The following is a 17379-nucleotide window of genomic DNA, read 5'->3' on the forward strand; positions in this document are numbered from 1 at the left end:
GTGTGTGTGTGTGTGTGTGTGTGTGTGTGTGTGTGTGCTCGCTCCCCTCTAGTGCAGAAGCCTCCAGCTGCCATTAGGCCACAGAATCAGGTCTGGAAAAATGTCTCAGTGTGCATGGTACGCACAAAAGAGACTGTGCCCTTTCTCAATAAATATCATAGCTTTTCTTTAGTGTCACTGTTGCTCCAGCACCACTATTTCAAGATGGGAACCAGACTACACAAAAATAGTAAAAGGAGTTTGTCACATCTGGGATATTTCCATTTCCATTAATATTCTATTTTTAAAACTTTCTGTGGCTAATTTCTTAGAGCTTCCTCCACTTTCCTGATGGTTTCCATGGAAGCATTTCATTAATTAATACAGTACTGTACAAAAGTCTCGAGCCACACCTCATTTCTTTATATTTTGCTCAAGGAGCCAAACTTTCTTGCATTTTTTTTAAGTGGTCTTCAGCATTAGTTATCTGGGATTTCTTTGGACTCTCGCTGCTTCTTCACTCATTTTTTAATCCAGTCCTTGTAATGACCATTTTCAGAGAAATCTTTTTAAGTTTGTTTCTTAGGAAGCTTAGGAAAGAATTAATTTCAAGTTGGATCGTTGCTACTAGCAGCTTGTTTGAAAAATAAATAATCTGTTCCAGTTTGTTTAGATGAATCTCTGAAAAAATGGTAAAGATAACACAGTTTGACAGACATTAAATAGAAGTTTTGCACCAACAATGTGACTCACAAAAACCTACTGGCAAAAACTTGATATTTCTCTGCATAGTGCGAGTGTGTCATTAAAAATGAAAATGGACAAGTGGAGGACAAGTGCACACCTAAAAAAATTTTAAAAACTATGTACCGCAGATGGAACAGCAGTTAAACGCCATGTCTTTTAGGAATCAGAAGACTGACACAGGACCTGAAACATGGATCTAATTGTCAACGGCTTAATTTTTAGCATGGCAACGATCCCAAACACACTGCAAGTGTAGTAAAAGCATACCTGGATAGAGAAAAAACAACAACAAAACCACACAGTGGAACGCCATCACTCATGGATCGGCTTCTCCAGAGCCTGAACCTCAACCTTATTGAAGCAGTGTAGGATCATCGAGACAGAACAGAATAAAAGGCAGCCAACGTCCAAAAGATTCACTTCAAGCTCGAGAGAATTGTACAAATTATTTTTTTGTCTTTGCTAATACCACGCTGTATTTTCATTTTTTGTTTGCACATGTTTCAATAATTTACTGCACCTAATTCGTACATGTTTTTACACATTTTTGCAAGGAATTTGCAACTCAAAAGAAATCCAATGACTGATTTGAGACGTTTGCACAGTACTTTAAGTGTCCACTTCCTCTTGATATATGTCAAAATAACAGACACAAAGGTTGTGTCTATTTGCCATTTTCTGAAGGCTCAAGATCTTTTTTCAGTTCTTAAGAGCAGATGAAACAATTTCACAGACTTGCACATATCATTGTCGTTCCGAATCTTTTTAAAATAAGAAGTGGCCTTTTAGTTTAATTTGGGTTTAGTTTCAGTACTTCACGTCTTTGTGTCTCTGTTTTACCAGAGAAATGAAGCTGCAATGAAGTTGAGCGATAAAAATGTGCTTTGATTAGATCATATAAGAAGTGTAAGAGCAGCCATTCTGTGCAACTCTGAATGTATGCCCCATTACTACAAACATGTTATATTCTCATTCTCTCTTCCACATCTCCACTCAGTGTTTGAGTCAGACTGGAAGTGATTGGGATTTGTGTGATGTTCTGTTTTTAGTGATCACCTTTGGCCTCAGGTGTCAACTTGAATCTGTGTGGACCTGGGAGCCTGTTTTGCTGAGGATACACAGTGCACAGGTTGCACAATTACACTTGGATTAAAACACTCACACAGTCCAGTGATTTAATACATGCACAGTCAATTTACTGCACTACTTTGGTGCAATGAAAGCATAGGAATAAAAACTTGGAGTGACAGGCAGTGAGGGAGATAGAGAGGTAAAGAGGATGGGTAACGATAGGGAAAAATGTCAAACAGTGCTAGAATAGAAGAAGAAAAAAGAAGCACCCGAGGGTAACAGGGTAAAAAAAAAAAAAAGCAAAGTGAGAAAGAAGAGCTGGAAAAGGACAGAAGGATGAAGAATAGCTAGAGCCTAAATGACAACCTCTCCACCTCTCCCCCTCCCGTTACCCAAGTCTACACTTCTCCCTGCTCTGTTATTCCACATCTCTCTCCATCCCTGCCCCCATCCCTCGCTCTCTCAATCTCTCTATTCTGCTGCTCTCCAGCCGACCTGCTCAGACAGGGGTGAAGAGTTCAGGCGCTTCAAAGGCTGCAGTGTAGAGACTGCATGTCATGTGGGAGCCACAGCAGCCTTGCCTGCAGACTTCACAGACAGCTGCTGCTACAATTGATCCTCGACCAGCCAGTGTGCAGTAGTTCAGGCTTCCAACGGTTGCATACTGCAGCTACATCTGACTCTGGAGCAGCGTGCTTGATATACAGCCCATAAGTAGCCAGATAGGGCCTTTGCGAAGTACTCCTAAACAAAAACATTGGACACAAGCCAGAGCTGAGGTAAGGATACTAAAGCCTTATCATACAAAGGTCAGGACAAAAGGTGCCAAGTGATTTCCTCTGTAATTTTGTCAATCACTGCTGCATATATTACCAGGCACTCAGGAAGCAAACACATCCAGCAAGGGGCAAAAGGAATCAACTCTGCATTTCTGTAAATAGAACTTATAGGCAGTGATGAGGAGCCAGTGAGACAGAATATGGAAGTAGGAAGGCGGGAGTAGGAGAGGTCAGCGAGCGGCCACACTGAGGAGGCACAGTGAGGACACTGCCAGAACAGTGTAGAGCTTAATATAAAGTAATACCGTACAGTAATGCCAGTGTTTTGAATTAGAATGAGGTGCTTAGGCATTACGCTGTGATAGGTTATATTGAGTAAACAGTGAATTCTTTTACGTGCAAGTGACGAGAAAAATTACAATCGCATTTACTTATTTGCTAGAAAGAGGAAAGGTTTTAAATATTTAACATTCTTTACATCCAAACCAAAGCTGGGATTCATTCAAATTACCTCATCTTTTTAAATAAAAGGTATTTATGTTTGTATCTAATATGCATTATAACAAAATGAATATTATACTGATCAGACATGTAAGTAAATAAACAAATGACGGTCTTTTTGTTGTGTGTGGTTTTATTTTTTTAATGTATGTAGGTGTAGAGGATGCTTTATTTTCTAATGATCCCTTTAACAGGATAACATTGATAGTTAAAAGAATTCCCAGGCTGTACCCAGGCTCTCGCCCTGTAAACACTCAGGCTTTTGGGGGTGGCAGACAGTGGCACTGTATGTGGGCCATATTGGACCCAAGTCAATGGCAAATTATGACACAAATGTAAATACTTGTATCGTAGCCTTTGTCACATTTCAGTCACCAATAAAATGGTTTACTGTATTTATTGAGAGTTTCTTTTTATGATTTTCTGGGAAATCATAAGACAACATTGTTGCTCTTATTTTGAAGGACTGCTATTTCTAACTTAAATTAGCATGTCTGCATGAAAATGCAGATTCTCTCTAAATGCGCTGGAAAAATGGAGAAAAAAAACAAACCCTAAGACAAAATAAAAAGATTAATGCACAACCTATATTTTTTAACAAGACTTGGACTTGTAATTATTTATTGACTGAAGTATGAGGTGAAAGCGTGTACTTTGTTTGTGGAGAGCAGATTGCCGTGTCTGAATCATCTCATGAGACTAAACATGACAAGTACATGCTTGGATAGGCTCATGCTGAAATAGGACAAACTGGATGGTGTTACAACGGATGGAGGTCCAAATCTGACAGGGAAAAATGTTGGACTTTAGAAACTGATACAAGATAAAGTGACTGAAATATCACCTGAAAGGTGTAAGCAACTGCTAAGAATTAACCACATGGAAATTGATTACTAAATTAGTTTACTTAATCAGAGCAAGAACACCAAATCACAGACAGTTTGCTTTACTTTTGAACTAGGATGAGACTGAACATGGTGACACAGGCTACCACACAGCTGTCAGGTAGCTCATCGAGGTGCCATTAAAGATAAATATGGGACCTGAGAGCAGAAATTTGAGAGTTTTATGAGAAGAAAAGTAATAGAGCTCTCTGAAAGGAAGGCAGACGTTGCACTTGTTGTTGTGACTGCCCCTTGCTTTTCTACTCATACAATGAACCAAATTTTAAATAGTTTAAGCCTAAAACAGACTAGATTTCCCACTTAAAACTACAAGCAAAATAGCAATAGCATAGAGTCATTGAAAGAAAATACGCATTTTATTCAAAACAGTTTTTGGGAATGTTGAATAAATAGTGAAACAATGTTGGCATTTTTAGTACGCCCATTTCACATTCTCATTACAAAGTGTAACATCTACTTTTACAGTAACAGTAGCAGCTTATAAGAAGATACCTTAATATAAATTAATATTGAGCACAACTGAGTTCAGCTTAATGTTGTCTTCCACAACAGTTTCTCAAGTGGTCTCTTACGAAAATGAATTGCCCGCCCCTGGTCTAAGAAAATGTATGAATGAACAATTTGTTTCCCTAAATATTGATGTGCTAAAAAAAAGGAGAAAAAAAGAATCCATACATTCAGCTATTTCAATATCTCTGTGGGTACAATTATAGTTTAGAAAGGTCCAAAAAGTCTTGTAAGAAAAACCCCCACAGCAGATCAGCCCATGTAGGAAACTGCCAAAAAAGAAAGATTGTCCATGGTGTGTATTACATTTTTCACATAACCAACCAAACTGATTCTAACCAGAAGAGAAGCGGGATGATCTAGAGGAAGATAAGTAAACCAGAGTCTCCATATCTGAGGCTGGCCGTTAAAAAGAAGAGCATACACTCAAACTTTCCAAACTCTGACTCAAAGGTCAGCATGCTGGACTGTTTAATGAAACTGCCAGTCGATGACCTGTGAGGCATCTGTTTCTTTTAACAGAATAATAATCCTAATCTCCACAACAGAAAAACTACCAACAAAAGGAGGGTTGTGAAAGAACTGAATGAAAGCCCAGATGTGTAGTACATGGACAAAAATCCTGAAACACATCACCAGTGAAGAAATTCTGCAGAAAAAAACATCTGTTGACATTTTAGTTAAAGAGGAAAAATGGAAAAAGTCCCTTGTGAGCTGTATCCATGTATGTAATCAAAGAGGATAAAAAGCTTGCTTGTCAAAATGAGATTTTCATTGGATTAAAAATAAATAAATTAATGAACTGTTTGTTCGTTTCCACAAAACCATAGTTGAAATATTTTATCACTGAAAAATGATTTCTTCCAGGTAAACAAATCCACAACCTTCTTTAAGTTCCACATTTGTGGTTAAACATTATCATGTTATTGTAGCTGCTGCATTTGAGATAATCGTGTCAAGTCCATTAATTAGGAAGCCAGGTGAAGCTGACTGTTAATTATCAATGAATTAGATTTGGCCAGTGCTACAAGATCTGCCGCTACTACTGGAAAAAAGCTGAAAAGGCTTCTTTTTTTATTATTTAACATTCAGTTAATTGATACTGCTACACAGATGAAAAAGCCCAACCTTACAGCTTTTAAAATCACAGCGACCCCTCTATCAAAGAGGTGGACCACCAAACCAGGGGAATTGCCAGCAAATATTAATAGCTAAAATTGAATGGACATCGGAACAGGCTCCAGTGTGATGCATTTGTCCCTTTTCCTGCAGAGTGAGTGCATACAGTCTGGCTTTCTATAACAACAACAATAAAACTAACCTCATATGTTAAAAGGGTGTTGCTGTCAACTGCTCGCTCTAAATCTTTCTGCTCCTTAGTGGTCAAAATTGCTTAATGCAACTTTTATTAGCAAAGTAACGAGCACTAGAGAGGGGAGAGGGCCCGTAAAATGTCCTCGGAGATGCAAGGCCTGTTCCTAAGAAGAAAAAAAAATGAGTTAAGTGAGTACAGTGTGATTTCACACCTATGGTGAGGGTGGCTGGATGGTGAGTGGGAGGCACGGCTGTTACCCACACGATGCCAGTCTGCCAGGGCACCACCTAGGGCCCTACATCGCCCCCCCTTTTCTCCCCCTCCCGTCCTGTGACGCCATGTTCCCCTTGCCCTGCAACACCAGTGCCCATCTGCTAGGACACGTTAGCCGCTGGCGCCAGGGACTATTTAGCCTGGCGTAATTAGCCCCCAGACACCAGCAGCCTGGTTTTTAAACAGATGTGGGGGAGGTAGCACTAGCAAGGCGACTATATACGACCAACAAATGTTTGATAAGGATGAGAGAGGAAGAGGGAGAGAGAGCGCGAAGAGAAGATGTGACCTAGTTAAAGGGATGATGCAACTTATGTTACAGCACAATGGGCAGTAATGATGACAACCCTACTTGCTCTGACTGTCCAATGCCATGGTCGAGGAAAGCCGAGCAGATGAAATTTAATTAGGCTGTGTCCATTTGCTGTACTGACATACAAGTATGTGGAAATAAACACTTTAACAGACAGACAAGGATGTTTTAACCTAAAATACCGATGCGTTTTCCTTATTCCGAGTACCCTCACTGGCTTATTGTGTACTTGGCCTGACCTTTAACGAGGGACAGAGAAAGGTTACAGTGCAGATGCCCTTGAACCTCATGATCGTAATCACACGTGACTGTAACGGCAATGACCTTTACCCGCTTCCCTCCCCTCCTCCTCCTCACCATCTTTTTCCTCCCTTCCTCCACACCCCCCAGGGTCATTTGAGGGTCCAGACTCTTGTCAAGGCTGTCACTCTAGACAGCCCTCTCCATCTACCGCCCCCACTGTTGCCATGGCAATGGACGGCACTGCGCTCTGAGGACTGTGTGAGGGGGCAGAGGGAGCCAGCGGACGGATGAACGCTGCAGCATCTTTCCCTAACCTAGGTCAACCTTGCAGAGCTAGTGTAAGTAACGGGAGGGGATAAATGCTGGTCATGCCGCTTGAAGCCCAAATAAACTGTCAGGATAACGTCAGCACAGGGACGGGAAAGAGCAGTGATGAAACAAAGAGCACAGGTAGAGGGAGTACAGTGAAGGAATTATATAAAGCCCATAAGCATTGTCTCAATTTCTCTGTTTACACTCACGGGCCAATCATGTAATCCCTGTCTTCTGCAAAGACATGCACACACACGGAAACGTGACCTGGGGGCAGGCACTGGAGCAGCACACGTGTACTATCACAGAGCTCCCAGCCAGCATGAGTCACTGTGAACACCAGTCGACCCAGAGAGAACAATGGCAACCGGTGTGTGTGAGTGAGGGTGTCTGTCAAGCGTGCACGTACTGGCACAGGATGAAGAGCCACGGATGGAGCAACACCCCACTGCGCCACCGTCAGACAGCCATTTGTTTTCTTTGTGTGGATGCATACTTGCACGAGTGTGCCACACTGTACGTTTTATGATTGCACCGCCTGTCTTCCTCTTATACTTGTAAAGGAAAAACAATTGCACTGTACACATAATGTGAGCACTGCAATTAAGCAATCAATAAGGAAAGAATCACTCTGCTCATATGTAGTTGGAAAAGCTAGCTGTGTCGGTGCATACTTCAGCCTGTTTCATTCCTGACTGCCTGAGAGACGCACTCCAGCAGCCCACAGTGGACAAACACCTGTCCATAACACACTTGAACCGGACCTGGCATTCAGTAGAGATTCTGATGCAGGTTTAAAAAAAGCACCTGCTCTAACACTTTATTTAGCCCGTGATACAAACCGTATAGTACGTTGAAAACAATGATTGCATTTATGTAATGCTAAGCGCAGAAGCAGCAGCGCACACACTCCGAAAGAAGGAATCAGGTTTGCATCTTCTGCTTCCTTGGGCAGGGAACCAGAAGAGGCAAAGGCTAAATCACGCTGCAATACATGATGTCAGAGCGGTCCGCACAGGTTGAGACGTGGTTCATGTCAAAACTCTTGCTCTTAAACTGCCTGACATGGAACAAGGAGCAAGTCAGGGTTGAGTTTAAGTTCAACAATGCAAGCAAGGTTATATAATATTATATAATTTGCCATTTGCTGGCCTTGTTTTGGGGGACATCAGAGCAGAAGACACTAGACAAAATAAAAGTGAAACAGAAGCTTCAAAAAAACGAAGACAATTATCCCCCTGCAGGTCCGTAATACTCTCCTCAGTTTTAGCTTGGGTTTTATGTCAGTCAGCGTCTTAACCTTTGGCCTACGTCTAACCTCCCAAGCTGATCTGGAACATAAACAGCCAACTGGTACAATAAATAACAAGATAACAGTGCGTGACCTGTTCTTTCCTAGAACTACTTGCAGTGGTGACCGTTCTTTTAGATATGTATGTTTGCAGAAACTGCTTTGTTGAAACTCACGAAATACAGTGCAAGAATTCAAAATATATATTGAAGACCACAGAGTTAGTGTTTTGCATAGATTTAAGGGCACAGAACTGTGCCAATTGTTGCAAAGACCGATCTGAGAGCTATAAAGCTCATTTTGCATTTCTACAGTTCTATAGATAAGCAGATAGTCTACCTGAAAGCTTAATCAGCAGCTCAGAGGCGACCTTAACGTTGATATCCTGGCTCAGCAAGCTGTTCTTAGCCATGGGGCTTCCTTCTCTTGGTTTCAGCGACCCTGGGCGATCTGTGGCTGCTGCAGCCACCGTTGGCCTGTCTGGGCTGAAAGTTGTAGGGAAGCTTGGCTGGATCTGGCTCTGGGACTGGGAGGATGGTCTCGGGCTCAGTGCTTCCTCCACTTTGGGCTCCTCCTTCAGTTGGAACGGAGATTTGAGTGTCTCCCTCTGATTGGCCGCTGGAGTCAAGAAGACAAAAGAGATCAGAGGGAAAAGTGATTATCCAAAGAAGGCCATGACCAAAACACCTGACATGCATTTCATAAGCTGAAGTCACTTACGCAGCACTGTGAAAATGTAAAAAAAAAACAAATGAATGACAACATTTTCCACAATGGGATATCACAGGTCATACTGGCCAACAGTTGGCGCGATATGGGGGGAAAAACCCAGGGCGCAATCTTATGATCTCATTTCGTCTTAAGGGTATCCACAACAAATTCAGAATTCCTCCTCTTTCTTTTCTACCTCACAGAGCCTTTCCCTCTCCCCAACCCATTCATTTCTGTGCATATTATTCTCAACCTTAAGTCTGGATTCCTCGTTTCCTTTTGCATTTGACATCATCTGAATCCCCTTCATGAGGGGACATGAAATAATTGGACATGAAATAATTCCAGCAGTTCTGATAGCAATCAGCCGAAGTCTTATCTGCCATCTTTGCTGTGTGTAGCCTAGGTTAGGGATTGAACTGTCACATGGATCCCTCTGCTCTAAAGTCATCTTCAAGAGAAACTGGGCCACATCTAATCCGCCTTAGATGAATAATTAATAATTAGACATGGAGCAACTTCCGATAGCCGCCAAGAAAAGAACAGCAGGGCAAGCGCCTCTCTTTGTGTCTCTGAGCACATTCCACTACTCCCTGTGCTAAAGCGAAGGTTTTTACAGGTTATGGCTCAGAAAAATGGTTGAAATAAAAACTGCTTTAACACACACAAAAAAGAAGAGCTAAAAATATTGCCTAAAATATACCATACTGTTAGTGGAAAGACACGTCACGTCTGTTTAATACAGGGCTGTGGGAACAGAAGGTTAAAGGATACCACTGTCTACCAATTAAGTGCAGGTGCACTATACCATTTTTCAGAAAGAACGCGAGTACTGAGGACTTTTTTAACAAATAGATTATTGTGCAATGTCACAAAACTTCAGTTACTTAAATTTAAGTCACACTGTTTGGCCACAAAATTAAAAACCACTTCCTCTAGATCCCTCACTGAACCTTTTTATGTCACTAGAGCCATTTTCATTTCCAAATATAGTTTTGTTCTTCTTCTTTTTTTTAACTATGTCAAATGATTCAAAAATGCACTGCACAATATTAGTTTGATTTATGAGGACACAATAACTTGAAAACTTACAAAGCCTTCTGGACTTAATTGGACGTATTAAAGGATCAAAATCCCCCGCTGTTGCATGAAGTGAAAAAGCCGAGTTTACATGCTCTTTGATCTTGTTTATTCAAAATCTAAAGAGATCAGCCCATGTGACTTGTGAGCACTATCTGCAATAGTGGCATTGTGATGTGGGGCAAATTCATATGCGAGTCAAGAAGCAGCTTCGTTGCTATGATAACCAAACATGACAGAAGTTACAAAAATAAAGATGGTATATAATGTCATTTTTACCCCATAGCAACATGACTCATTTGTAGAAGGACATCACTGCAATCTGCAATAAATCAATTTGCGAGCGCTCCAGCAGACACCACGGTTGAGTACCTGCTAAGGAGCTATGCAGGTATCACTAGTTCAACTTCATAATTAGCCACACCAAATTTGGCTTTCCATTTTTCCATTTGAATGCTAATACTGTTTGACTGTGCTAATGTCAAGTGGTGCAGCGACAAACACATCTTCACATCTACTGGCACAACCCCTGACACTTGTACAGTTTGAAACAGCTTGTACATCCTAGCATGGACACTCAATCTGCAACACACACACAAACACACACAGAGCATGGCTATAAGAGAGGCTATCACTCTTGGGCAGACTGCTGTCCAGTCTCCTCTGGCCCCAGCAGAGATCTGCTCCGCTCCTCACCCGATCGTCTCACCTAACATCTCTAACCGCCACAGGCCTGCCGCCCCCTGCCCACATCATCAATCTGCGCTGGCCCCGGCCCCTCTGATTAATGATGATCTATGCCGGAGGGATAGAGGGCTCAGGGACAGGGGATACAGGGCAGGGAAAGGGGACAGGTGCTGGCGTTCTGACCACCCATGTGATGTTGTGATGCCACAGTGCCACACAATGGCAGGGCTGGGCTTGCAGTTCAAGAGGCTGAGAAGGAACAGGGTGAGCAGCAGCAGGGAGGGGAGGGTGGGGGGACATGGGGGTGGGGCGATGACCTTCAAGTTCAGGGGGGCAGTGGCGCAGGGTCGCACATGGCACCAGCTGGAAATGTCATGCTGTCAGATGTCAGCGGGCAGGCTAAGTATAACCTGGTCAGCACCTGGAAGGACGTCCTCTAATTAGAAGCGTGTTGGGCCATGTCGGATCAGACAGGGACAGCGCACTTGGTCAGCGCCTTACAAACACAGATTAAACAAAAAACAAAAACTCACATTTAACCATACTTTGTGTTGCCGTTTGCTTCGTCATGCTGCGTTCAAACCCCGGGCAGTCGCTGCGCTTAAACCACTGACAACTAAATACTAAACGCAAGCTCGGATTCTCGAATCCTTCTCCTCGGCGGCCTCATGAGAACAAAAACAACTCCAGGACGTGCACTCACACACAAAGTCACACCACTCCTGTGACCTTTTGGATTGCTATAAATAGAGCGCATTTCCACTCAGAATCTATGTTACAGATCCCAATGAATAATTTAGTAGCCTAATCCAGTAGGCAAGTTTTTTGTTTTTTACTCCTCTGAGCTGATGGCTCAAGAACAAAAAAAAAAGGCAGCGCAGAGCACCGACAGGAACTATTCAGCCAACAACACCACCAAGCTTACACTTTTGGCCTTTTGTCTGTCAAAATTCACAATCACAATAGCATCATGAGCATCCAGTCCCTGGCAGATCATTCTGTGAAGTGAGCACAGATTCGCGGAGGAGATGGGCATCTCTGGGTGACTGGGCTTCGCTTATGTGAGTTTCGTGACTGTGTGTGTGTCTGTGCATGCGCGCACCAATGTCCAGTGTCAGCTCCCTGCGCTGGTTCTAGTTCAGGTTTGACGATGCTATCAGTTTGTCTCCGTGTTATCACACCCTTCTGACACCTGCCACCAACGCTACTTCCATCGCCGTTCTCCTGCCCGTTTCTCTCCCCCTCGCTACGCTTCTCTCTTGCGCCTCATCTGTCTCACTGCCAGGCGCTTGTCCACTCCACCTCACCTCTAGCTCCGTGGCCAGGGCTGCCGTCAAATAACTTCATTAGCTTTCCACCTCTGTCACGCCGGCCTGCTCCCCCTCTGACAATTGGCTGCTGTTTTTTTTTTCTTCTTCTTCAGAGAAGAGGAGGAAGAAAAAAAAAAGCACAGGGCTACATGGGGCAGGTTGAGAACCCAACAAAAGCTGACAGTGTGCTAGACACCGGACAGTGATACTGATGGCTGCAGTGGGGATGTATGGACCAGAGGTCACACACAAAAGACCTGCCTGTATCTGCTCATGCAGAGCTGGAAAGCAGGGGACACATACGATTAAATCTAGACATTCTTAAAAGAAGGGAATCAAAAAGACTCTGTCATGAGACGTTCCCAAAAAAATGGCTTACAGAATCTTTCCTGCATACTTTTTTCCTTCAATATGCATAAATACACACAAAAAACCTCGATCTCCTGCTAGGATGACACACAAATGGCATGTTTTACAAGTCTAAATTCTGCTTTTGCGTCACATTACTGTACCCAAGCACCACATGGGAGTCGCTCTCCCAGGAAACGCATAAATAAGACAACTGCAGAAGCATCATGACAGATGCAACACCTCCTATAAACCCCCCCGCACACCAATTATTCACACCCAGCCAGGGTCAAGCACGTTGTGCCTGTGTCACCGCAGCGGGGTGGGAGTGGAGGGGGTGTTCGGAGGGTGTGCAGTGCCCGCTGTCATTATTAACTCGGGGTCCACTGGGCACAGGGTAGGGGCTGTGCATTTCAAAGTGCCTCTGTGGCTTTCATCTCTGAATCAAAATGTGGATCACACCGGATAGCTAACGGTTGTGTCAGTGTGCAAGGATAAAAATCAAAGGGTATCAGTATAACACTCAACGGAAAGCAGGGCAGCCACCCCCCCCCCCAAAAAAGAGATATGCTTATTATGTCAGAGGTCACTGAGAGTTCACTGGCTTTTTATGCCTGGGGAACTCAATGCAACTCCCTCTTTGCCTTTTACTCCCTCCGCCTTTGCTTGCTGTCACTTTATCTGTCTCATTTTTCTCCCCATTTTTCTTTTTTTTTAATTTTTCCCTCTGCAGCTTTTTAATACCCCGCCTCCATAGGGCCTTGTGGAATCGAGGCACCGAGACAGCAGTGTAAAAGCAGGAGGGATGAGCTGCTCGTGTACGCACTCAATCTGGGTTGGCAGGGAGGTCAAAAGAAATAGAGTCTAGAGGTCCCAGGAGGAACTTCCTCACCTCTCCTTTCCTGGCTGCTCCTTGGCATGGGTAAGTCTCATAAAGATCTGAGCCCACTTCTTTCCACTTTCATAACCCTCCTTTCTTTAACTCCGCCCCCCAACAAAGGGAGAGAACTTTGTGATCAAAGAAGTGGTATTCATTAAAGCCCATCATCACGCATTCAAGTTCAACATCCTCTCGTCCTGTCTTTTTATATCCTGCCTCACTCTCCTTGAATGATGCCCCGACTAAGATGTCCGCCACTTGACACTGGGCTGACATTGCAGGGAGCCATCTTGGCTCCTCTGGGAGTTGCCTGGGCTTGATTGTGCAGTCTGGGAGTGAAGCGCAACTGGCACCCAGGGGGCATCCATGTGGAGCCGGGGCGTGCAAGATCGAGCGGGAGTTAACTAAGCCGAGCCGAGTCCCCGTGCATCCTGGCGGGGTCACAGGATGGCGCTGAGGGCGCTAATCATTTCAAATTATGAATTCCTTTTTAATTATGAATTATGCATAAATTTTTAATTAATCTAATGTTCCCAGGGTTTTTTTCCCCTCCCATCCTTACTCTCAAGATCTCAATCTAATTACACAGTATTAAGAGGAAGAGTGGCAGTCGTCGCCTCGACCCTGGCGCTGAACCCCGGTCAACCTTTTTCCATCAATCTTGCCATCTTCTCCAAGCTCATCTTTTGATATTTTCTGCAACACAGTGAAATGCATCTAAACATGGGTCGGGCCACGTACGGCTGGGAACAGCGTGTTTGTTAAGTTTGTTCAAGAAAGTGCAGTATCATAGCTGGCTTAGGAAAATAAAGAAGGAAAGGACAAACTTCCTATCAAGAGCAGCCAATATGAAGTCTTCTATTTTAGACGACAATCTTTAAGTCCGCTTGGGTAAATATTCAGTTTATCCCTTTGGCTAATTTGGAATTGAATTTGTCAGTAATAATAACAACACGTGCAAGGAAAAGCAGGAGGAAGACGCCAGGAATCTACAATTAGTCACCAACCGTGACAACTGACAAGATGCCGGCGAGGAAAATAAATTCCTTGACCACTAGTGACGAGGTACCCTTGAGCAAATCATTTAGTCCCTGACTGCTTTTGCAGAGTTAATCAGTGCCCAGATGCACAGAGCTAAAGACGTGCCACCGGGCACGTGTCAATTTTACCAAAAAAACCAAAAAACAACAACAACAACAAAAAAAAAAACAACAAAAAAAAAAACCACCCCATCATACTGCATTTATGTTTGACTGGATAAATGATTTTAAAACTGAAACTTTACTTGGGTATTGATATGTAAAAATAACTGCAATTTCCAAAAATTGGACTAACTAAGAACATGCATGTTTGCATGAACTGCATGTTTTATGCTATTGGATTTAAGGTTCTGCCCTTTCCCCCATAAATACCACACTGGATGACCTCCCTCGTACCAGCAATGATGGGTTTTGACACCTCTGTGTACATCTATAAAGACAATTTCCAGGTTTTTCCAAGGGTAGGTGATACAAACCCAGTCACATGACCGAAATATGACAGAAACCACTCAGTTCAGGAAAGAGCATCAAGGGTTACTCCTAGTAGATAAAGCATTAAGAGCGTCACAGTGGCACATAAGTCAATTTCCTGTATATATTCCATTCTGCTGCTACCAACCCTGGTTGTGCGTACAGTGGGATGTGCTTTGCCCGATTACCAGCAATTTATGTTAGATGTTTTGAGTCATTACCGACAGGGTCCTCAATTCATAAGCAACAACAACAAAAAGCAGAAGAGACAGGAAAAGCTCAGAAAAGGCTTTCTGAGCAGTCTTAGCCCCATGCAGTGAATTGGGCAGAAGGAGGATGTGAGTAAATGAGCTAGATGTGTTGGGCCCAACAGTTTCTCACTTATGCATAAACTCTGTGTATCAATCATTGAAATGTGTCAGCTTTTGAATATGGATTTAAAGCCCAGATCTCACCTTCCCGTGTTTATCTCAGCGTCATCTGTGCTAGGGTTTTGTTTTTTTTTTTAAACTGATGTTACTGGAATATTTTAAGATGCTGTATCAGTTCACTACATTATGTTTTCAATAGCAATACAGAGTATATATAACAAATACCTATGCACAGGCAAGAACACGTTAGGCCAAAACCTGCATCAGAAACCACTATTGTCGTGTGGGTACCACAATGTATGGTACACAAACAAATCATGAATGGATGATGTATGTATGATGTATAAGACACTACAGTATACTATGATTAAAAGGTTTGAATTCCTTTAGTATAGTTGAAATTACTTTGAATACATGTGGCATTATGACACCACCTTTTCTGTGCTCAATAAGTTAAAGAGCTCAGTCACATATGCCAAAACCCATCTGTGCAGTGCGACTAGATGCACATAGTCTGAACTGTTACGTTTCTTTTCACCGTTTAAAGAATGACACCAATGGGAATTTTAAATGTTTTCTAATGTTAATGCCCATAAAATAAAATAAAAAAAGAAGCCTGAGATGCGTTGGTGTACGTGCTGCTGTCAAAAGCTAAAACTCTCTATTCCCCGCATGTTTGAACTAATAGACATTTTACGTTCTCGTTGTTTTTATAAGCCATTTAAAATAAAAAATAAATAAAAATAAAACAGCTCAGAGACATTCTGCAGCCTTGACCTGAGACAATAAGCATAAAAAAGTGTTTACACTTCTTACGAATGTTATTTCTGGTGACAATGAAGAATCAAAACAAAACTTAAGGCAAAGGGGAGACAACATCTAGCTGGAGATCAACGCCGATGTCTTCATAAGAGAGTTTGGAAGAACTGAAAAACTCTTGATGAAAGTGCAACTGCAGTGAGTCGAGTTTAAAAAGTCAAGCTGAGAAAGCGCCACAATAAACAAAGCAATTATGGATTACAGGAGTTACACCACCGCTGCGTCTGTGTGAGCTGCTTTTCTATGCGTTTCTGCACAGCGTTAACTAAATGCAGCACTGTAAAGACTGCACTATAAAAAAAAAGCTTTCGTTTAATGTAGGAAAAAATGAATCTATGCTAACCTGAAAGCTTCATAAGCAGGTCAGTGGCCGTTTTGGTAGTGATGTCAGGGCTGAATAAGGAGGCTGTGGTCGGAGCGCTGGGGCTGGATCTGACGCCGACTCCGACCCCTACTCCGGGTAGGTCCAGGGAGTTGGCGCTGCTGCTGGCACGGTCCCTGCAGATGCTGAAAGGGGAGAGCACGGACAGGTCTCGCTCTTGTGGCTCCTCCTTGATGTGGACGTGATTGGAGGACGCCTCGACTGGAGGGGAAGTCTGCTGCTGAGCGTCCGAGTGCAGCGGGGACACCTCCGTCGCTCTCATGTCTGCGGAACTGCCGTCACCCATCAGGGAGCCCTCGCCCTCCGTGTCGGTGGTGATCTCCTCTTTCACCTTGACGTCTGTGCGTGGGAAGTGCTGGTGGCAGCGCATGTGAAGCTTCAGGCTGAAGTGACGGGAGGAGGTAAAGGGACAGAGTTCGCACTGAAACGTCTCACCCCGGTCCTGGTGCTGATGTACCTGGGAAAAAAATGGGGACAGGTTTAAGCGTCAAACCCCTCCTTATCTCCAGCACTGCATGGCGCCAGGAAGACAGCTTTAGGACATCTTTTGCTTTATTTCTACATTTCTTTGTGAGCCGCAACAGTATTAAATCATGCAAAAGAGAAATGGAAACATTTAAATAGTGATCAAACACGACATGTAAGGGGATCAGATCAGAGAGGAGAAAAATAAAATCCAACCTTCATGTGGGACTTGAGATTGTCTTTGCGAGCACAGCGGAAGGGACACAGCGGACACTGATGGCTTTTCAAGCCTGTGTGGATGACCATGTGTCTCTTCCAGTAGCTCTTGCGTTTGATGACCAGGCCACACACAGGACACTGGAATGGTTTGCCACCATCCTCAGGAGAGCCTTGATGGGAACCAAAGAATTATTATTCTTATTTTTCTGTTATTTATTTTTTTATTTAGAGGCAAGATCCAGTCCCAAGATGTTGATGGACTTTGATGAATGAATATGCACTAGCTAAACGAAGCATTTAGTTACTGTAAGTGAGTATTGTGAGTGCGAATGGTTGTCTGTCTCTGTGTGTTAGCCCTGC

General features: G+C 43.2%; 1 protein-coding gene across 3 annotated transcripts in view; it reads right to left on the minus strand.

Annotated features, from left to right (window-relative positions):
- The window catches only part of znf827 (zinc finger protein 827), a 73237-nt gene that overhangs the window by 27013 nt on the left and 28845 nt on the right, over positions 1-17379 (minus strand). For all 3 annotated transcript variants that reach the window (XM_013909284.1, XM_005726949.1, XM_005726948.2), the window contains exons 3-5: positions 17017-17189; positions 16297-16792; positions 8576-8854 (exon numbers count right to left, since the gene is read on the minus strand). In XM_013909284.1, the coding sequence (XP_013764738.1) occupies positions 8576-8854; positions 16297-16792; positions 17017-17189 (948 nt within the window). The remainder of the gene's footprint in view (positions 1-8575; positions 8855-16296; positions 16793-17016; positions 17190-17379) is intronic.

The sequence above is a fragment of the Pundamilia nyererei genome, unplaced genomic scaffold (genome assembly GCF_000239375.1).
Source record: "Pundamilia nyererei isolate P.nyererei 1_Seehausen unplaced genomic scaffold, PunNye1.0 scaffold00022, whole genome shotgun sequence".
Taxonomy (NCBI): Eukaryota; Metazoa; Chordata; class Actinopteri; order Cichliformes; family Cichlidae; genus Pundamilia; species Pundamilia nyererei.